At 33.8% G+C, this 23736-nt stretch overlaps 1 protein-coding gene across 4 annotated transcripts in view; it reads right to left on the bottom strand.

The window, feature by feature from the left end:
• The window catches only part of CHM (CHM Rab escort protein), a 243980-nt gene that overhangs the window by 5918 nt on the left and 214326 nt on the right, over positions 1 to 23736 (bottom strand). For 3 of the 4 annotated variants that reach the window (XM_072816811.1, XM_072816813.1, XM_072816812.1), the window contains 2 exons: positions 10375 to 10473; positions 3791 to 3951 (listed from right to left, as the gene is read on the bottom strand). In XM_072816811.1, coding sequence (XP_072672912.1) covers positions 3791 to 3951; positions 10375 to 10473 — 260 coding nt within the window. Of the gene's footprint in view, positions 1 to 3790; positions 3997 to 10374; positions 10474 to 23736 lie in introns of those variants that run through there. The other variant, XM_072816814.1, reaches the window with a different exon arrangement.

Genomic DNA, 23736 nt, shown 5'->3' with positions numbered 1-23736 from the left:
AGGACTGGATTTTACTCAAGTCTAGATCCTTAGTTCCTGGTGTGGAGTAGAATCCCAATATACATTTTTAAAAATTAATTATAGAACTTTAAAAACTGTATATTGTAGAAATACTGAATGTAAATATACCATGACTTATTACTAATACTACTACTTTTCTTCCAGTTCCTCTGTGTCTCACACCTTGTCTCCTTTTTGTTACTTACCTATAGGATACATTTTTCCCCTGATTTCAGTCCCTGTGGCTGGATCTCACACTGTTTCCATATATCCTTGTCATAATCTGTCTCCTAGGACTATCAAACAATTGTAGGCTGCTGCACTACCTGTATTTGTTTTCTTCCTGCTTGTGGAACTCTCACCATCAGCCCATCTGCCACTGGCCCTCACTGATGCCAATTTCCTACAGCCAGCCTCCAGCACTTCCTGTCTCCTCTCTCTAATTGCTAGAATCTTTTAGGCTCAACTGCCATGCTCTGGAATGTCTACCCAATACTTCTTGGTCTACTGTATTTTACTTGTCAACTAAGCCTCAATTGTAAGAGTCATAAATAGAGGTTAGTTCAGAGTAGTTAATTGTTAACCTTTCATTCTTTTTGCTCCCCCACCCTTTTGTAGAAAGAAAGAGCATCAGTGGGGAGGGGCAGAGTGAGAGAGAAAGAATCTCAAGCAGGTTTCACACCCAGCATGGAGTCCAACACAGGGCTCAATCTCAGGACTCTGAGATCATGACCTGAGCCAAAATCAAGAGTTGGATGCTCAAGTGACTGGACCACTCAGGCACCCCAATTCCTCTTGCCCTTTTAAGCCAGAAGTTAGCTTAAAGAATTTCATGTGGTTAAAAAAAATTAAAAAGGCATAATTATATTGTGACTTGGTTTCTTTATATTGGGAAGTATAGAGAGGACACACTGAGCTACAGAAGAAATTCCTATGTTTATTTAATATATATCTACACAAAACAAAAAAATATTTTGTCAGTCTAGCAGTTTAATGTATTTAGGATGTATCCACATTAACAAGATGAAAGTAGCACAGTACAGATGAATGTATAAGCCCTGGGGTCTAACAGACTTGAGTTTAAGTTTTGGCTCACAAATCTACGAGATCTGTGATCTTTGGACAAGTTATTTAGCCCCTTTGGGTCTTAGTTTCCTCATTTGTAAAATGGGCATGTCACAGATACTGATGTCATATGTTTGTAAGGACCAAATGAAATAATATATTTATGATGTTTAGGATATTGTCTAGTACACAGAAAACACTCAATGAATGGTAGCTTTAGAAAATGTGACACTTAAAACTGCCCTCTCCCTCAATGGCATGAGAAAGTGAGTTATACTGCAATATGTGAGCAACTTGATAGGTCATATGATCTATAAAAAGAGTCTTCAACTTACAAATTCTGTACCAAAAGTTATAAACAAATTGCTAATATGCCATAAAGACAACATTCTAAATGGTGGTTAGGCTGCTCACATCAGTAAATTTAAACCATTTTATAGCTGACCTTTAGTACAAAGAGTACATACATTACTATATAATTATTCTTGTTCTCATGGGATGGCACCTCCTAGAGGATGGGGGCTCCTGAAGGAGGAGTGAGCTATCAGTGATCTTGAGAGTAAAGAACTATAGACCAGTCTGTTCATCAGTATGTGTGAGTAAATGGGATACTACCTGTATTAAGAAAAGAGATACATCGGTTTCAGGAAAAAAAAAAAAAACCTGGAGTAACAAGCTATAAAAACTAGCAAGTCACAGAATCACAATTATCACTTGGGCTACTTAGGCTAGCATCATTGTGGTGATAATAGAGAATGTCTTGGTGTGCTCCTGCACACAACTTTAACTCGTATAACACAGATCACTTTATATTTTTAGTATGTTTTCAAATCAAATAGTTCCATATGAACACAAGGGAGACAAGTCTATGCTATTCAACATCTATATATCTACAAATAAGAAAAATAGATGCAAACTTGCTAATTGGTCAAATAAAGTATTTGTTAAAAAATAGAAATCTGCAGGTGGCTTATGTTTGCTACACAGACAAAGCCTAGGTGATGCTCTAAGAACTTTTATAGACAATCTGGAAAACAGAAGTTATCAATTAGTAACTAGGCTAAACACAGGATGAAATACTGAATTAGAACAAAGCTATATAACAACTTGAAAACTATTCATATTTAATAGTATATAATTAGTATCAAAAGTAGCATTATTATTATTTTGTACTATGATAACACTGAAGTCTATCTCCTTGGGAAGCAAATTATCTCATAACAAAATTATCCTTTAATTTATAGCCTTTTAGCTGGTAGTTTAGATCACATTAGAACTTGAATAATAAGCTCTTATGTGAAAAGCCTTCCCATTTTGGTGAAAAAACACTGAAGTCCACTCAGGAAAAAAAATGTCCTACACAAGGGGGTGCCTGGGTGCCTCAATTAAGCATCCTACTCTTGATTTCCACTCAGGAGATCAAGCCCCGCATCAGGCTCTGTGCTCAGCAGGGAGTCTGCTTTTCTCTTTCTCTCTCTGTGCTCAGGATCTCTCTCTAAAATAATAGATCTTAAAAAAAATCACCTAGGCTATCTGGCTGAAAACATGTCAGCAATTCTGCTTGGAAAAAACTGGAACATCAAAGCAAAAATGCCTTGGTCATTTTAAGCCATAAATGTAGAACTCGAACCATCTTGGGTTCCTATTAAACTAATAGAATGAATGATGGATGACTCCCTACTTTTGATATCACTGGTTGAATAGGATTATCCAGGATCACCATTAAACTCTGAAGATGAGAAACAAGGAATGAGACAAAAAAAACCTATAGATACATGGGTTATGGCCTTGCCAGTACAACTAAAAATTAAGTCAATGAAGCCATTTGTTTCCATAAGATCCCTAGCACTAGTTGGATTGAAACTTCCATCTGTGGTCTTAAAACAATGTTAAATTATCCACTTTTTGATTCAATAGACAGATATGCCAATTCTATCTGTGAAAAGTTTAGATTTGTGCCTCAAAAAATATATTTTCTGTTCTTCTCTGTCAGGTACAGAGAAGTGTATTAATACATATACACATGGATCTTCATCTGAATGGAATCATAGTTCACTTTTGGCAGCTTGTGTCAGCCTGTGCTGTACCAGTTAATAGCTTTGCCCAGAAGTGCTATCACAAAATTCCACCTTGATTTAACCTATTCCTCAGCAGCTATGATAGTAATTTTTGGGACACCAGCTTATGTCAAAACATTAAAGGAATTGTGTTAACTCTGAAAAACTGTAAGTTACGTGTTCTTCTGCAAAATAAGAAAATGCTTTAAGACAATTTAAAAATTACATTTTGTATATAATTAGTTACACTCCTTTTGAAATGACTCAGAGATTAACAAAGAAAAACAGTGTATTTCAAAATGATAAAACAATAGGCCAACAGTTTAAATTAGAAGCCATGTTCCTTTAGAAAACTGGCATTATAAATTTTATTTTTCAGAATATATATTTTTAACATCTTTCATCCTTATTCCCACAATGGAACTCATAAATGCTCTCCTGCAAATCCATCATATAGTCAAGAACATGAAAATACTGAAGACTATATTTTAAGTATAAAGAAGCTTTGTCATTCACAGGAAAAAGTTCGGAGGCAAATTACAAAGATAGTATTAAATGATAGACAGGCTCTTCTAGTCTTTTTTCCCCACATTCTAGAGGAAAAAACAATTCACTTTCCCTACCAAACCAACTTTTCAACACAAAACTGAGAAACACCAACAGCTTACCTGTTTGACTGCATTATCATTTCCTAAACCACTGTCTGGGCCAGAGCAGACATAAACGTTGGATGGTAAATCATTATAAGAGTTCCTGCTGACGTCTGAAGAATCTCTCATATTGAAGTAAAGAGCCCATAGAAGCCTCGGTTTTTCAACTTCTTCATTTTCTAAATGTAGACATAAATTTTACTCACATCTAAAGCACAATAAACCTGTCAATTAATACAATTTGTAGCCAATTACTAACAAAGCCGTGATTATATAGTGTAGTAAATCAGAGCTTTGTATGTAAAAAATAGCAAATCTTTATCCACACCCACTCATACATGTATATATTTCAAGTACTGATGGCTTTTCAACCTAAGACAAGTTAGATATCAAAAATTATTTTGATCACTAGTAAGTTACTTAGATATAACTCCAATTGTGTTCTCTTGGATTTCTATTACTTCTACATAGCAGTATCAAAGTGCTTCTGAACACATTCATCCTTAAATTATACCACTGAATAAGATAATAATTTTTTGTTTTATATAAACAAACCAGCTTAAAAAATTATATATTAAGTCAATGATCTATACAGGATTATGAGATGTCCAGAAGACACAAATCTATAGAGCTAGGAAGTAGATTAGTGGTTACTTAGGGCTGGAGGAATTGGGGTGAGGGATTAAAGGGTGTAGAGTTTCTATTTTGGGTGATGGAAATATTCTAAAATTAACTGTGGTGATGTTTGAACCATTTGGTGAATATATTAAAAAAACTGAATTTTACACTTTAGGTGAGTGAACTGTATAGTGTGTGAATTATATTTCAATAAAGCAGTTATTAAAAATAGTATATATAGGATTAATACTTGATATGGTAACTCACTAATGCTTTGTCCTACTGGATTACAAAGGAAAGGCAACCAACAACAAAAATAAGGTTGTGAGACTTAAAGTTGTTTTTAGCACATATTCTCTCATTTCACAGTGAGCATCTATTATGTGTATTAGGTTTGGACTAGGAGCTGGAGATACACAGATAAAGCAGACTTAGCCCTTAGTCTTCTGGTTTTTCATATTCCCTAATTATAGGAGGCCTAGCACACAACAGATATTCAATGAACACTTTCTATATTGATTTTCATCCTGTTTTCAAATATAATCAAAGTATGATATGCTTATTTTAAAAGGCTCAAGCTAATTAATCTTAATACCTAAAACCTATTTCTTGCTATCTTAATAATGATTTCTTTGCCATTCCTCCTTAGAAATGTTATTATATATATATATTTTTTTTTTGCTTGAAAACAGAAATTATTACTGTTAAAAAATTTTTGGTGACAGGATTTTCTTTAGCCTAAATCTGAACAAAAAATTCAAATTCTTTACAATGATAACAATGGATGTATATGAAGATTATCCAAGACCATGGGGCACCCTGTAAATCATAAAGAAAATGCTAAAGGTATAATTAGTATAATTAGTTAATTAGCTCTTATTGTTAAATTGGTAATCAAAGTAGAGAAATTCACAGCTAATTGCAGTACTGAATTAATAAGACTGCACAATTCCCCAATTTGGGATAAATAAGATTTTGTTATATTTAATTTAAAATATCTCCACTACAAGAATACCAAATATGCTATTTTTCTAGTTCCTTTTGAATAAACCATAATTATTAGTGTGATAGGATGGAGAAACTCTGAATGGAAGAAATGATCTCTTATGAGGCTCCTTCCTAATGCTAAGATCTATGAATCTAAGGTATCACTAACTTCATGTAAACACATGACAGATGGTGAAACTTACTTTCTGACAAAATAAAGGAACATAAGGAATTCATATTTCACAGCTAAAACCATATGGATCTTAGTAAATTTATTGGTTTTAAATTTAGTTTCACTAAATCTTATGGGAAGATAATTAAACATACTGCCTGTGATTTGCAACACCAGAAGTTGTTGCAAATGTATGCCAAGGAATAACATTACTTGAACTTGTTTTTTGTCTTTTTGAGTTCTACATTGTTTAGTGCTGTGCTTCATAAGCCTTTGTGAAAGCCTAGTTTCCTTGCAAGGAAGTTTATTTATCATAAAAGATAATGTTCTCTTCTCAAATACATTACTTCTTTGCTGGTGTATCTGAGAAATTCCAGTAAGATTGTAGAACTCCTTCTACTTACTTTTTCACATTTAAGGTATAACTGAAGCTCTTTTTTTTTAAGATTTTATTTATTTATTCATGAGACACACAGAGAGAAAGAGAGGCAGAGACACAGGCAGAGGGAGCAGCAAGCTCCATGCAGGGAGCCTGACATGGGACTTGATCCCGGGTCTCCAGGATCAGGCCCTGGGCTGAAGGCGGTGCTAAACCCTGAGCCACCCGGGCTGCCCCAAATGGAGCTCTTGACATATGTTGTCTTAAGTGGGTTAAGGTCTGGAATTCCTTTAGTATTGCCCAGTCCATTTCTAAGCATACATTTAGAGAGTTTATCTTGTATATCCTTGAAAGTTCCAGCTCAAAGAAAGGCTTTCAGTCAAAAGAAGTTGGGAAAAATGAATAATCCAATAGATTATAGGAAAGAAATTTCATAGAAGTTTAAATATTGAGAAGGAACCATGAAGAAGATGAAAAGTTGACATAGGATGAAGATAAATGCTCCAGATAGAAAGGAGTTATCAGACTTTGACCTTAAAACTCTTAAAGAAACATGTAATTGCTTCATCTTTCTTTGAGGTTAGCTGGAAGTCAGAGAGATAGCTGGAAAAATAACAGGCAGTTGGGAACTACACAGTTGTCAAAAAAAATATTAAAGCTGCTGAGGTTTGGCTAGAAATATATCACCTAACCAGGAGAACTGGTTTTCTGTAATAGCTCATTTCATCAATTAGATAGTGTAAAGGACTAAACAAGTAATAGGTAATTTAGAATAAGATCTCTGGCAAATTAAACTGGGATAAGTACAGAATAAAGCAGAAAAAAGAAATCAACGGGTGCCTGGGTGGCTCAGTGGTTTAGTATCTGCCTTTGGCTCAGGTCATGATCCCGGTGTCCTGTGATAGATCAGGGTCCTCGCAGGGAGCCTGCTTCTCCCTCTGCTTCTCTGTGTCTTTCATGAATAAATAAATAAAATCTTTAAAAAAAACCAACAACATTGGCATACCAAATAAAAGCAATACATGGTTTACAGTTACATGCCATATTTAGGAAGAGACTATTTTAGTAGCGTAGCAGAGTAGCACAAGTCCAAGAGTATAGGAGATTGTCATCGCTGTGATCTAGTCTGCATACAACAAACACAAAAAGAAATTATGATAAGGCATTTGACTTTTGAGTGCAACAATTACCTAACATCCTTACCAGCCACGGACCCTAAAATAACACTCTTAAGGGTAATTTCTGTTTTTAGGTAGTTTTGTTTTTTTGAGATATGTAACAAGTGAGATGGGATGAGATAATTCCACATGCCATGCACAATCGAGGGAAAAAGAGAAAGAACATGGTGTAGTAATGATACTACATTATAGATATTTCAAGATATTGTACTAGTGAAATTCTTGTTTCAAATCATATAGAAAATCTCAAGTTCCTGGGTAAAATAAGAAACCATTTAGGATAGTTACATCACTGCTCACTCAGTGCTTTCAAGGATATTCTGAAGTCTGGAAGAATTAATCCAGACTGGTATGAATGGTGAGCAATCACCTAATTTTCTCACCTGTATAATCAGGTTCATTAAACATGGAACACCTGAAATTTTTTTTAAAGATTTTATTTATTTATTTATTTATTTATTTATTTATTTATTTATTTATTTATTTATTTATTTATGAGACAGAGAGAGAGACAGAGAGAGAGAGAGAGAGAGACAGACAGACAGACAGACATAGGCAGAGGGAGAAGCAGGCTCCATGCAGGGAGCCTGACGTGGGACTTGATCCCGGGTCTCCAGGATCATGCCCTGGGCTGAAGGCGGCGCTAAACCGATGGGCCACCAGGGTTGCCCAGAATACCTGAAATTTCTTTGGACTAGGAAATAGGGAACAGTTGAGAGATCTTTGATGTTCTTAAAGGAGGCTAGGATATAGGGCTCTTAGAAGTATTGGTACAAGTACTTCTTAAGACAGCATATGTTAAGAGCTCCAGTTGATACCTTAAATGGGAAAAAGTAAGTAGAAGGAGCTCCACAACTTTACAGGAATTTCTCAGATACACCAGCAAAGAAGTACTGTATTTGAGAAGAGAACATATCTTTTATGATAAATAAACTTCCTTGCAAGGAAACTAGGCTTTCACGAAGGCTTATGAAGCACAGTACTGAACACAAGGTAGAACTCAAAAAGAAAAAAAAATGAGTTCAAGTAATGTTATTCTTTTGGCATACATTTTAAAACAAACTATTTACAAGCTCTAAAGTGTAAGATTTCTTTTTTTAAAAGATTTTATTTATTCATAAGAGACACATAGAGAGAGGCAGAGACATAGGCAGAGAGAGAAGTAGGCTCCGATGTGGGACTCGATCCCATGACCCCAGGATCACGCCCTAGACCGAAGGCAGACACTCAGTCGCTGAGCCACCCAGGTGTCCCTAAAGTATAATATTTCATATCATTATCAAGTAATTAAAACATTAAAATAAAAAACCATTAATCTGTGAAAATAGGCACTTTTGCTACAGAGAAGAATGTCCTGTAATGCACTAAAAGTTGATATTGCTCATAAAGTTCTTTCTCATTTAGGCAGGAAAATGAATTGAGCTTTCTTCTCTAGGTGACTTTGCCTCTTTGACCTGACATGGCCCATTGCTCACTTTATCTGGTGATTCATTTTCAATAACTACAACAGTATTTGTTCTGACATTTTAATTAAAATATGACCACTACCTCATCCTGATGATAAAAAGGCCTAGTGTCAGTGAAAACTAGCTTTTCAGTGCCTCAGTGCACCTGAGGACCCCTCTGAGCACATAGTTCTTACTAAAGAATTTTGATCAGGTTCTAAACAATATATCATTTCAAAATGGGATCAATGGAACCATTAAGATTAATGTTTAAAAAAAATCTAAAATGACTAGAGGATGCTAAATAATGAATATGTAATTTCTCCAGCTCGTTTTTTTTTTTTTTTTTTTTTTTAAGAAAATTAAATGCATTTGAAAAGTGAAGAGCAGGACACCTGGGTGGCTCAGTGGTAGAGCATCTGTCTTTGGCTCAGGACATGATCCCGGAATCCCAGGATTGAGTCCCACATCAGGCTTTCTGCATGAAGCCCACTTCTTCCTCTGCCTATGTCTCTGCCTCTGTGTCTCTCATGAATAAATAACATCTTTAAAAAAAAAAAGTGAAGAGCAATGATACAAGATTCAAATTTAGTGTATTATTTGAGACTACCACAAAATGAAATTAAAACAAAAAAGTATGGAAAATTTGATAAACAAGGAAAAAATTCTGTTTTTAAAAGCAAGGTAATTAAAACTAAGGATAAAACCATGCAGATTATCATGTATCATAACTTTACAATCAAATATTTAACAATAATCCAAACATTTATATGAGACTTTCCAATGAATAAAATGTAAATATGAAACAAACTAAATTTCAAACTAAAATGAAATAAAGTTTCAGATGGCAGGATTTTATTCATGTGGCTGAAAACAAAATTAATTATATTGATATTAGATCTTAAAAACGGAGTTTTCTTATGTAAATCTAAATGCCCCACTATATACTATTTCTGCATTAAGAAAACAAATAAGACACAGACACATAGGAGATGAACTAAAAGAAAATACAACAGGTAGGAGTAAATTAATGGCTGCCCAAACAAACATAACATCTAAAGGAAATAAAGATATATGACTCAGTGAGGAAATTGGTCATAATTCAAGTGGATGTGCAAATCCTAAAATGAAAATCACCCTTACTTCATATAAATGAATAATATCCATTAGGCTACTTTTTGATAACTTGAACATAAAATACCTAACAATTTGCTCCATTTATAGCTATAAGAGCTATCCTATGATATGAAGAGAAAAGTTTAAAAATCTATGATTGAAAAGCATTTTTCCATCATGAATAAGTAGCATAGTGGTATTGATATTTTGAGGGCAAAATATCATATCACTAGTGAGCTATACATAAAAGGATAATTATTAGGAGGGATTCCTATACTTATCAATTAATATTGTAATGTTATCTCAGCTTTTTAAAAAATGAAGATAGCTTTTTCTGATACAGGTATACTCATTGTATAGTATCTGTAAAATGAAGAAAATTAAAAGGAAAAAAATAAAAGTTGTCCATAACAGTTTTACAGGCAGTCTTTATTTCTACACATGTAAGTATATATGCATATAAACGGGTTTTTTTACACTTAATTATACATGTGTGTGAAACATGTATTTTTCCTTTACTGTGATAAAGTGCACAATTTCCCGTTTTTTAAGAAAAGAATGTGCTCATTCATGCTACTAACCATGTAAGGATAGTTTCTGAATACATCACATTTCAGTCCAGGTTGCAGAAACCTTTATGAGATATCTAAGAGGAATAAGGTTGTTATATTACCTTTCCCTCATGAATCGCTGATTATTATTCTTACCTGTCTCTGTTTCGGTATATGGAGTAAATAATTTCTGCACAACTGGTTCTAAATCTTCTCTTGCTGTTTTAGAAGATGTACAAGTTAAATGAACCAAATCTGTTTAAAAAAAAATAGTAATATTTTGAGTTCCTCCTTACACGCATTTTCAAGGCACTATACCAGTGCCAGGGGAAACAGCTGAGCAAGTTGTGGCTCCTGCCTTTAAGGAGTTTATAATTTAGTAATGGGGAAAATGTAAAAACCATAATATGCTATATATCTGAATAGCTAAAATACGTGTTAATAACTAAGAGCACACTAAGATCCAAGAGAAGTAGCAGTTGATGGTTCATTTTGTAAAACTAGCAGAGTAGAAAAGCTTAGGAAACCATTTTTGCATAGAAAAAGTTTAAATTATCCTTATAACATTCCCAAAGAGGCTGGACAAAGGACTGCTAAGCAAAAAAAATGTGTAAAAATGATTGAAAATGGAGTATCTATTTACCTAGAGAATACATTTCATATTCTTCAGACAGAAGAATCCACTTATACAAACTGTACTGATAAATTAACTATTCATTGTAGGGTTTTCTAAGAAATCTTCCGGGGGAACACTGTTGGCTTAGTTTGAGTGATACACATATTTGAAAATCCATAAAATGGCCTAAGTTAGAGCAGTATATAATATTTTCAGAAATTCCAAATCAGTTCCTTTTTGCAATTACAGATTCATAGAGCCTGGAGTCAGAGAATGTTTGCATTAGAGAGTGTCATGCACAAAAAAGGCCCTTCATAGGAGTAAAGTACTGTAGCCTAATACATTTAGAATTGCTAAAGCCCAACACATAAATATAAAGGAGGGACAAAAAGTTTTGTGTACTGAAAGAAAGGATTAAGGGGATCCCTAAATGGGAGAAATTCTTATGGCCCAGGAAAGGGCTTGGGGTAGAATAGAACAGCAGAAGAAATATACCAGAGAATGACATAAGTACTGAAAAATTCTTTCATCTAAAACACCAGTAAAAAAGTATACCCACTTCTTTTAAGTTTAGACTAGTAGACATAAAAAAAAAAAAAAACTCCAGGAAGACAGTTCAAAGCTTACCATGGAAGTTGACATCAGAAGTGGATTCTCATTATTAAAATTCATTCCATTCTAAGCATAAATTGAGGACTCTTAATAACCATCTGAGTTAAAATCAAATTTTGTAGTACTTACTTTTTCAGGTTCACCAAAGAAAGTGATATTCTTAAGAAGGTTTCTGTTTTATGTGAGTAATGTTTTTACATTAATTTTACATTATGTTACATACCATAACAATGATTCCATTGATTCTGGGATATGTATGGTAATAATCACTCAAAAAATATAATAACCTTCACAACAAAATTATTCCTAATTAACCAAAATTTTTCAGATGCCATATAACTTTGCTGGGGAGAGAGTTTAAACTCCCTAGGCAGTTGCTGAGTTAAATGGGGTATATAACTACAAAGGCAGAAATCCCTGATAAAATTTGAGATAAACTCTCCTGTTTCATAAAATACCAATATTCATACCAAAGTTCTCAATTTTCCAGTTCTTCCTATTCAATTAATGTGTACTAGGGAAAAAGAAGATGAACACAAATATAAATAAAAGTATATTTTGAATATCTTTTTTTTATTTTGAATATCTTAATAGTAGACTACTGGTTCTGTTTAACAGGTCACATAATAGAAATACATACCAGAGTAATTACATTCTTATGTTTCCTAACAATATATCAGAATTTGGTTCAGGGAATGCTAGCAAAAATTTCTAGTAGTCAAGTCAGATTATCATCTTGTACTTAATGAGTTTTATAACAATTCTTAGAAAGAGAGGCACCTAAGTGGCTCAGTTGGTTAAACGTCTGCCTTCAGCTCAGGTCATGATCCAGTGGTCTTGGGATCAATCCCCTTGTCAGGCTCCTTGCTCATTGGGGAGTCTACTTCTCCCTTCCCTTGGCCCTCCCCCTATCCCACCACTCATGCTCTCTATCTTAAATAAATAAAATCTTTAAAAAAATTCCTAGAAGTTAACTAAAGACATTCATAACTTGAATTCTAATGTCTGAACCCTGATTCTGATTACATGCTACAATATTAATTGACCTACAAATTTAAGGTATAAACAACTATTTTTTTTCTCCTGATACTTTCTGCTTTTCCTGTTATGATCCAATTAATATAAACTACTACTTATTTAGGAAGTTATATATGAACCTCATGGTAACTATAAACCCAAAACTATAATAGATACACCAAAAATTAAAAGAAAGCCAAACATAACACTATAGAAACTCATCAATCACAAAGATAGAGAAAAAGTAATACAAAACAACTAGAAAACCATTAATAAAATGGCAATAGTAATATTTATCAATAATTACTTTAAATGCATTCTAGGAGTTTAATTCTTCTGCACAAAATTAACTTGCTCAATAAATGCTAAAAATGACTACAGATTAGATCAGATGGGGCAAGCGCTTTCCTAGAAGTATTACACTTATTAATACCAATCAACAACTATTACTAAGATTCCAGAAGATACAACAGAAGTGAAAATGTTACCCACTGGCATCATGTAATATTATAACTGACTCAAAATTTTTTAAACCTCAGCTGTACCTTTTACAAATTATGCTCCTTCTACTTCATTTAGCAACTGTTTAAAGTATTAATGGTCTGAAAGATGATGAAATCATTTTTCATCACAATTCATCTGCTGGCAATAATACTGAGATGTGATTGGCATTTAAGAAACCTTAGTGCAAAATAAGCTTTTATTCATAGAACATAGCAGTAATATTTGAAAAAGTTTGGCAAATGGAGTGGTACTCATAATCAGTACCACGGAAACAAAGTTATCTGAAATTCAGAAGGCTGACATCATTCAACATGAATGACAATAAAGAGCACATTTTAAAGTGACAAAAGTACCCTCACACAACTAGATAAAAGAGAGAGAGAAAGAGAAAGAGAGATAGGGACTGAAGGAGGAAGGGAGAGAAGGAGAGGAGTGCATAGGGAAATGCACAAAGGAGAACACTTCCCTAAAGCCATTTAGCTGGAAAACAAGAGGGGCTTATTTTCATGAGTTTTTGCAAGCAGTGAGCTCGAAGGCTAGAGTTTTAGAGGTCCACAGGCTTGTTTGGGATACAGCCCTGACAGCATTGCCCTACTCCTAGAGAGAAGGCAGGCAAGTAACGCTGGGACAGACAGTGCAATCTGAAGATCACCTAAGAAGCACAGAGAAGAGACTGTTCACTCTTCTTGGAGCACATTTGGGAGAGGTGGCATTCACAGAGACACCTCTCCAGGTACAAAAGAGCCAGCAGGCACCATTTCCTTCCCTTCCCCCTCATCATAGGCACAGAGACACCTGCTGAGAGCAGCTAACTCAGTGTCTGTTTAGCCTACCTGCTCCAAATCCCAGGCACCTGCACTCTAGCATGACTGCCCTTCTTGTTCAAACCTGCATCTGTCCCAGCACAGCGAGACACTCCCCTAAAAGACCAGTGAAGGCCCCCGCCACAGCACTTCCATGAAGTTTAGTTTTAAAAGTCAGCAGGCTTGGCTGAGATAGAGCCCAAAGTGCACTGCACTGCTCCAGGCAGGCAAGCAACCCAGAGACAGCATGGAAATACCGATCTGAAAAATACCTCGAACAAACCAGAGGAAATTAGTTCCTCTTCTGGGAGTGCTTTCCTGAGAGCAACAGCACAGAGACCCCTCTCCAGGGACAAAGGAACTGGCTGGTGTCATTTCCCTCCCCCACCAAGTCCTACTCATTACGCAGTCTGCTGGTACTACTTTTCTCCAGCAAGTGTGCATAAGTCCCAGTGCAACAGGTCCCTTCCCCAGAAGACCAACAGAAATCTCCATACACACCATGTACACTGACCAGAGTTCAGCAAGGCTTCAGTTCCAGTAGAAGTAGCATCAGCTCTCATTTAACAAGTAGACCGGAGTACGCCTAGTTAAAACTCTGTACACTTTGGCCAAGGTCCAAACAATCCCCATAGCAGGCAAGAAGAGCCTCCGCAGATATTTGCTTGAAGGATAGAGTGGTAGAAACACAGCAGCAGAGTACACATGGCACACACCAGAGACACTTGCTAGGCTCTGGATATTATATGACCTCTTCATAAAGCCATTACTCTCAGGACCAAGATACATAACAGGCTTTTCTAACACAGAGAAGACAGAGACTTATAAAATACCAAGATGGAAGAATTCATCTCAAAAGAAAGAACAGGAAAAGGTCACAGCCAGGGATGTAATTGAAACAGACAAAAGCAAAATGTCTGATGGAGATTTTAAAGCAACAATCATAAGGATACTTGCCAGGGTTGAGAAAAGAATGGACAAGATCAGGGAGGCCCTTACCACAAAGATAAAGGAGTTGAAAAATCAGAAATGAAAAATGCAATAGCTTAGATTCTAAAAAGACTGGATGAAATGACAACAAGGATAGAAGAGGAGGAATGAATGAGTGATACAGAAGATAGAATACAAAAAAAATAATGAATCTGAACAAAACAGAGAAAGAAGATCATGAGAACAGACAGGGAACTCAGTGACTCCATCAAATGTAATAACATTCATATGATAGGAGTCCAATAAAAAAAAAGAGAGAGAGAAAGAGGGCGGAAAGTTTACTTGAGGAAATAATAAAAGCTAGACATCTAAATCCAGGAGGCACAGGGTACTCCCACTAAAATCAACAAAAGTTGGCCAACACTGAGATATCCTGTGGTGAAATTTACAAAATATACTGATAAAGAAAAGATCCTAAAAACAGCCAAACAAAAGTCCCTGACTTATAAGAGAAGCCCATAAGGCTAGCTGCAGCTCTCTCCAGACTTGATAAGCACGAAGGGAGTAGAATATATTCAAATTACTAAATGGGAAAAATCTGCAGCGAAAAATATCTATCCAGCAAGGCTATTATTCAGAATAGGATAAAGAGCTTCTCAGACAAAAACTAAAGGAGTTAATTACCACTAAACCATCTCTGAAAAAAATATTAAAAACAATACCCATTTATATGCTGCCTACAAGAAACTCATTTTAGATCAAAAGACACCTGCAGATTGAAAGTGAGGGGATGGAGAAACATTTCTTGTGCAAATGGAAGTCAAAAGAAAGATGGAGTAACAATACTTCTATCAGACAAACTAGATTTTAAACCAAAGACAAGAGATGAAGAAGGGCACTATATCATAATAAAGGGGCCTATCCAAGAATATCAAACTATTATAAATATTTATGCCCTCAACATGGAAGCAGCCAAATACACAGAACAATTAATAACAAACTAAAAGACACTAATTGATAATAATACAATTAATAACAAACTAAAAGACACTAATTGATAATAATACAGTAACAGTAAGTAACTTAAACACTTCATTTACAGCAATGGACAGATAATCTAAGCAGAAAATCAACAAGGAAACAATGGCTTTGAATGACACACTGGACCAGATGGATTTATCAGATATATTCACAACATTCCAACCTAAAGCAGCATAATACACATTCTTTACAAGTGCACATGGGACATTCTCCAGAACAGATCACATACTATAAATCAAGCCTTAACAAGTATAAAAAGACTAAGATCATACCAGGAATATTTTCTGACCAAAACGCTATGAAACGTGAAGACAACCACAAGAAAAATTTGGGAAGACCAAATTTTAAACAACATGTAACTAACAAATGGGCCAACCAGGAAATCAAATAAGAAGAAAAAAACCCATGGAAACAAATGCAAATGGAAACACAATGATTCAAAACCTTTGTGATGCAGCAAAAGTGGTCAGAAGAGGAAGTATAGAGCAATAGTCTTACCTCAAGAAGAAAAATCTCAAATACACAACCTTACACCTAAAATAGCTAGAATAAGAACAATGAATGAAGCCAAAAGCTAGCAGAAGAAAGGAAATAAAGATGAGAACAGAAATAAATGATATAGAAATAAAAATAACCAGTAGAACAGCTTAATGGAATCAGGAGCTGGTTTTTTGAAAAAATTAAATTATTAAACTCCTGCCAGACTTATCAAAAAGAAAAGGGAAAGGAACCAAATAAATAAAATGACAAGTGAGAAATCACAACTGACACCACAGAAATACAATTACAAGAGAATATTATGAAAAACTATGCCAACAAATTGGACAACCTGGAAGAAATGGGTAAGGTCCTAGAAACATAAACTACAAAAAATGAAATAGAAAGCAATATAAAACTTTAACAGACCATAACCAGCAAAAAAAATTCAACCAATAATCAAAAATCAGCCAAGAAACAAAAGTGCAGGGCCAGATGGCTTCCCAGGGAATTCTAAAACATTTATAAAGGGCTAACACCTATTCTTCTCAAAACATTTCATAAAACAGCAACGGAAGGAAAACATACAAACTCACATTCTATGAGTTGAGCAGGTTCCAAAATAAAATCTAGTTTGTCTGATTCCACAACAAGACAAAGACTCCACTAAAAAATAGTACTACAGGCTAATATCCTCCAGGAATATGGATACAAAAATTCTCAACAAGACACTAGCAAATTGAATCCAACAGTACATTAAAAGAAATATTCACCACAATCAAATGGTATTTATTACTGAGTTACAAGGGTGGTTCAATATTTGTAAATCAATCAATGGGGCACACCACATTAATAAAAGAACCATAAGATCCTTTTGATAGATGCAGAAAAAGCATTTGACAAAGTACAACATCCATTCTCGATATAAACTCTCAACAAAATAGGGATGGGGGAAGATACCTCAACATAATAAAGGCTATATATGAAAAAAATACAGCTAATATCATCTTTAATGGGTAAAAAAGTGAGATTTCCCTCTAAGGTCAGGAAGAAGACAGGGATGTCCACTCTCACTACTGTTATTTAAATAGTACTAGAAGTCCTAAGCATAGCATTCAGACAACACACACAAAAAAAATAGAATGCATCCAAATTGGTAAGGAAGAAGTCAAACTTTCACTATTTGCAGAAACCATAATACTCAATATAGAATCTACCAAAAATTTGATAGAACTGATACACAAATTTAGTCAACTGGCAGTATACAAAATCAATGTACAGAAATCTGTTGCATTTCTATATACCAATAATGAAGCTGCAGAAAGAGAAATCAAGGAATTGATCCCATTTATAATTGTACCCAAAACTGTAAAATACCTAGGAATAAACAAAAAAGATCTGTACTCTCCAAACCATAGAACACTTATGAAAGAAACTGAAGAAGACACAAAGAAATGGAAAAAGATTCCATACTCATGGATGGAGAAAACAAATATTGTTAAAATGTCTATGCTACCCAAAGCAATCTACACATTTAATGCAATTCATCTCAAAATACCACCAGCATTTTTCACAAAGCTAGAACAAACAATCCTCAAATTCATATGGAACCACAAAAGAATCCGAATAGCCAAAGCAATCCTGGAAAAGAAAAGCAAAACTGGAGGTATCACAATTCTGAACTTCAAACTATGTTACAAACCGTAGTCATCAAGACAGTATGGTACTGGCACAAAAACACAGATACAGATCAATGGAAAAGAACAGAAAACCCAAAAATGGATCCAACTAACCTTCAACAAAGCAGGAAAGAATATGCAAGGGCAAAAAGAAAGTCTTTTCAACAAATGGTGTTGGGAACCTTTGACAGCAATATACAGAATGAAACCAGACCACTTTCTTACACCATACACAAAAATAAATTAAAAAAATAAATGAAGGACCTAAATAAGAGACAGGCAAACATTAAAATCCTAGAGGAGAACATAGGCAGAATCCTTTTTTAGTTTGGCCATAGCAACTTCTTACTAGATGCATATCTAGAGACAAGGGAAACAAAAGCAAAAATGAACTATTGGGACTTCATCAACATAAAAAAGCTTCTGCATAGCAAAGAAACCATCAACAAAACTAAAAGGCAAACTATGGAATAGGAGAAGCTATTTACAAATGACATATCTGATGAAGGACTAGTATCTAAAATCTATAAGTAACTTTCCAAACTCAACACCCAAAAACAAATAATCTAGTTAAGAAATGGGCAGAAGATATGAATAGATATTTTTCCAAAGAAGACATATAAATGGTTAATAAACACATGAAAAGATGCTCAAAATCACTCATCAGAAATACAAATCAAAATCAGGAGATACCACTTCACACTTCACACACCAGAATGGCTACAATTAACACCAGAGTAATTAACAGATGTTGGTGAGGATGTGGAGAAAGGGGAACTCTTACATTGTTGGTGGGAATGCAAACTGGTGCAGCCACTCTGGAAAATAGTATGGAGGTTCCTCAAAAAGTTAAAAAGAGAACTATCCTAATGATCCAGGAATTGCCCTACTAGATATTTGTCCAAAGGATACAAAAATACTGATTCAAAGGAGCATATGGACCCAATATTATAGCAGCATTATCAACAATAGCTAAGCTATGGGAAGAGTCCAAATGTCCATCAACTGATGAACGAATAAAGAAGATGGTGTGTGTGTGTATACCCCCCCACACACATTTATACACAATAGAATACATACACAATGGAAAACTACTTACCCAATTAAAAGAATAAAATCTTGCCATTTGCAATGATGTCAATGGAGCTAGAGTGTATTATGGTATGCAAAAAAGTCAGAGAAAGACAAATAGCATATGATTTCACTCATAAATGGAATATAAGAAACAAAACAGATGAACACAGGAGAAAAGGACAAAAAAGAAGGAGTCAAACCATAAGACACTCTTAACTGTAGATAACAAACTGAGGCTTGATGGAGGGGAGGTGGGCTGGTGATGGGCTAAATGGGTGATGGGTATTCTAATTGAAATAAATCAGATTGAGAAAAACTAATTCCATATGATTTCACTTATATCTGGAATCTAAAGAAAAAATAAACATGAAAAAAAGAGATTCAGACTTATAAATACAGAGATCAAACTGATGGTTTTTAGTGGGAAGGGAGGTGATGTGAAGGACAAAATGGATGAAGGGGAGTGGAAGATATATGCTTCCAGTTATGGGATGAACAAGTCATGGGAATAAAAGGCATAGCATAGTGAATATGGTCAATGATATTGTAGTATTGCAGAAGAGATGGTAGCTACACTTGTGGTGAGCACAGCATAATGTATAGAGAAGTTGAACTGCTTTCTTGTGTACCTGAAACTAATGTAACATTGTGTCACCTACATTAAAAATTTTTTTTATATTTCTTGAGTTTTATAAGTGTCATACACAGTTCATAAGAATCTGATCCTTATAATAGTTCTGAGTTATAGATACTATCATTATCCCTATTTTATAGATGGGGAAGCTGAGGTACAGAGAGATTAAACAACTTGCCTAAGGTCATTCAGCTATTATGTAAAAGAGATAGGATTTGAACCCAGCCTATGTTCTCAACTACCATATAATAGCGTATTGTCAAACTGTATCTTTCTGGTTAACTGAACTGTTTAGCTGCCTTGGAAATACTTTTCATATATACTATTTCCATACTATATGAAGGTAAATTTCAGTTGTACACTTACAGCTTTACAAATTCAAAATCAAATCAAAGATAAGGCAGTATGGCAGCCTTGAAAAGTCATTAAAAAGACTAAAAGGTCAAAGTAAACTTAACGTATTTTAATGTCTTATGCACATTTTTGGCCATATACTTAAAACTACAGTGCATCTGCATAGCATAGGATAAAGAATAAAAAGTCTAAACTATGTTATCTGTAAAAGGAAATCTTAAATTGCTTAACAACTGATCACTTGCTTTGTTAATGAGTAAAGGTTAAGTTGATGTTAGTATTATACTTGAATACATGATTTTTATGATATTAATTTCTACTCTGAATAATAAATTTGTATATATTTGGTATATTTTTGTCAAATAATTTTGTTTATATGCTTTAAAATTCTGACTAATCATAATGCAAAAAACTGTTCAAAAATTGAAAATACTGTGAGAATTATATATTGTATTTTATTACACAATGCCTAAACAGGATATTCTCTTTAACAAAGACTACAAAATGAATTTCAAGTATTATACTTCACTGAATGCAACACAGTAACTGAATAGTATTTAATGTAAACTACCATAGCATTTGTCAACCTTCAACTATGCTACAAAAAATTACAAAATTCTACTTTGTTCTTAATGGAAAGAAATAGAAGTTGGTGCTGATTCAAGAATGGGTGAATTTGATCAGCTGATACTAAACAGAGGTAAAGATAAACTGAGTAGGAGGATTAGTCAAGAAGTGAGAATATTCTCAGAGTAACATAAAAGCTTCATTAGCTAAAAGAGTAGCTTTTAAATTCCTTTATCTTTCCATATTTCTTTAATTGGGAAAAATACCTTTGAAATCAATAACATCTTTGAAAGGAAAATAAATCTTTGGATTATTATAGCTAATGAAGAATGAAGTATACTAGATTTAGACATCAATTAAATCCAGTATTTAAAAGTAAAAAAGACTTAAATTTTACTAAAGAGTTCTCATCTTTTCTCTAAAGCCATAATTTTGTAATAAGTATGTCTTAAAATCAAGCTAATTTGCTCATGAATATCTTTAAAATAAATTTCTTTGTTAAAAAACTAAACAGCAAATTATGAGACTTCACATCATTTACTTTATATAATTTTCATTTTATTACCTTTGAGGAATGAGTGTAACCCACAAAGTCTCACTGGTATGTATTCTGATCCTGTTTTACTCAGGTGTAACTGCATTAGTTATAGCAGTCACCAACATTTGTCTTCAAGTGATTCTTCCAATAGAAGAGCGATGAATTTAGCTCATATTTTCATCATTACACTCTCAAATTTTAAGGCAAGAGAAGGCATTTGGTTCCACTCAGCTAGACATACTAATTATATGCCTGTCATTTATATAATGAGATCTAAGTCAAGATGTATTTGTCTACTTAACTGTTTTAAAGGAAAACGAGTAACAATGAAACCTACTTAATGATTAAAGAAATAACAAATTTATACAGCATTTCTAATTTATTCTTCCTAAATACTATTTTACTTTTTTTATTTCTACAGAACAATCAGCACATAGATGATCATTATTAACAGCTCAACACTGTTAGTATAAATATAAGAAATCTAGAACATAACTAAGCTAACCCAGATATATAAAAATAAGAGCATTCAGATAGAATAGTAAAAAGTGTTCTCTAAGGAATCCTAATTGAGACTAATTCTTCTGAAGATACTTTTTTTCAAGTATGAATGATGCCAAACTCCATACAAACCTCTGTTAAAAAGGTGGGATTCTTATACCATTTGAGAGTATTCACCATTTTCAGTTTTTGGGCTTTGACCTGGGAAATAATGAAATTTTTCTGTGAAGAAACAATTTCATAATTTTTAAAACCTGTTTTATTGTGTTTAAGACAAATTTTATTTAAAAGGTTCAGGAAAAAAGAGAAAACTTTTAAGAGATTTAGAAGTAAAAGTTTTTTAAGGGAGGAGAACGACTGTGTAACACTGCAAGCTATAAAATTTGCTTATAACCAGGGAGTTTCAAAAGAAGAAAATAAATGAGTTGAGAAAAAGTTTGGATATTTAAAATAAATACATGGCATATTGTCTTTTTTTTCCTGACTTGAAAATTTTAAAAATTAAGAGAAAGGGAAAGGGTGGTTTAAAGCCTTCTGTAATATTAGACTAGTTCTAGTTCAGAAGACAGACAAGCTAATTAACAAGAGCAGAACAATTTTCCAACAGTTCTGACACCAATGACTCTCAATTAGGGGAGAAGCAGGAAAATACACTATTAAAGACTTTTAATGTCCAATTTTACAATTTACTCCTGAAAGTCTGTGAACAGGTCCAAAACATAAGACAAGAAGGAGGAAAAAAGCAGCCAAACTTTAATTTACAAAGAAAGTGGAAAAAAACAAACATGCTTTCTTTTTGTCCTGGAACAAGGCTAAGTATAAATGATAAATTCAAGCTTTTCTCTCCTGGTTAACCTTCCCAGTGTAAGGTTATTCAAACTAAAAAACCTAAGCGAGTCTATTTCTCTGTGTTGTTGGCTTTGCATTTATAAATTGATTAAGACACATTAAAGATTAGGAAGATAATTTTATCACAGAAAAAAGTGAGAAAGCTAGAGTTGGGGAGAGTTTAAAGAAAAACCCAGTTTAAATGTCATACATTTTATCAAACATGTATACAGATGTTTTTCTACATACATGCAAATCTGGACCACTGAGAGTGTTCAACTTGTATGAGATCTATAGGGAGCAACGCAGCATGCCACACGGTACAATCTGGAGCTGCCTACACTGAGCATGGGACCCTGGCAAGGGGAGTACAATTCCACCAGGGTAAAGACATCTCAGAATCAGTGCAACAGGTCCCTCCTTCAGAAGACAAGCAGGAACATCCAGCTAATATCAAGTTTACTGATCACAGAGAACTATAAAATTTCAGTTCTTGAGGAAAACAGTATATGCCATTTGAAGTTTTTCTTATTATTCTTTAGGTTTCCAGTTTTATATTTTTTTCCTTTTCAGCTAATTTCATATTTTATCAATTCTTTTTAAAAGCTTATAGTTTTTATTTTTATATTTCTATTTATGTATATATTTCATTTTTGGTGTACTTTCATTGTACTCAATTTTATATTTGTACTCAATTTTTATTTTATTTTATATATACATATATATAAGTGTATATATATGTATATATATATGTATATATATGTATATGTATAAATGTATATATATGTGTATATATACACATATATATGTTATATATGTATAAATAATTTCCTTTCCTATTTTGGGATCTAGTTTCTTCTAATAAATAGACCAAAATATAACCAGGATCTAGTCTATTGTTGTGACCTGTTCTATTTCTTGTTTGAATTTTCTCTCTTTTTTTTTTTTTTTTGGTTTCTGTTTTTTTCTGATTTGTTTAGTTTGTATTTTTCTGGTGTTGTTGCTATTTTTGTATTTTCTGTCTTTTATCTATTCTTTTCTGACATAATGACTACACAGAAAAACTCAAACCAAAAGAAAGAACAGGAAACAGTACTCACTATCAGGGATTTAAGCAATATGGATATAAGTAAAATGTCAGAACAATAATTCAAAACAATGATTATAAGGATATTAGCTAGGCTTGAAGAAAAAAGAACAGAAGACACTGGAGAATCCCTTACTGGAGAAATAAAAGAACTAAAATTGAATCAGGTCAGAAAAAAAGGCTATTACTGAGATGCAATAAAAAATGGAGGTTTTAACTGCTAGGATGAACAAGGCAGAAGAGAGAGTCAGTGATA

Source organism: Canis lupus, chromosome X (genome assembly GCF_048164855.1).
Source record: "Canis lupus baileyi chromosome X, mCanLup2.hap1, whole genome shotgun sequence".
Taxonomy (NCBI): Eukaryota; Metazoa; Chordata; class Mammalia; order Carnivora; family Canidae; genus Canis; species Canis lupus.
Note: the sequence above shows the minus strand (reverse complement) of the source record. Positions and strands in the feature narration are given on the sequence as shown.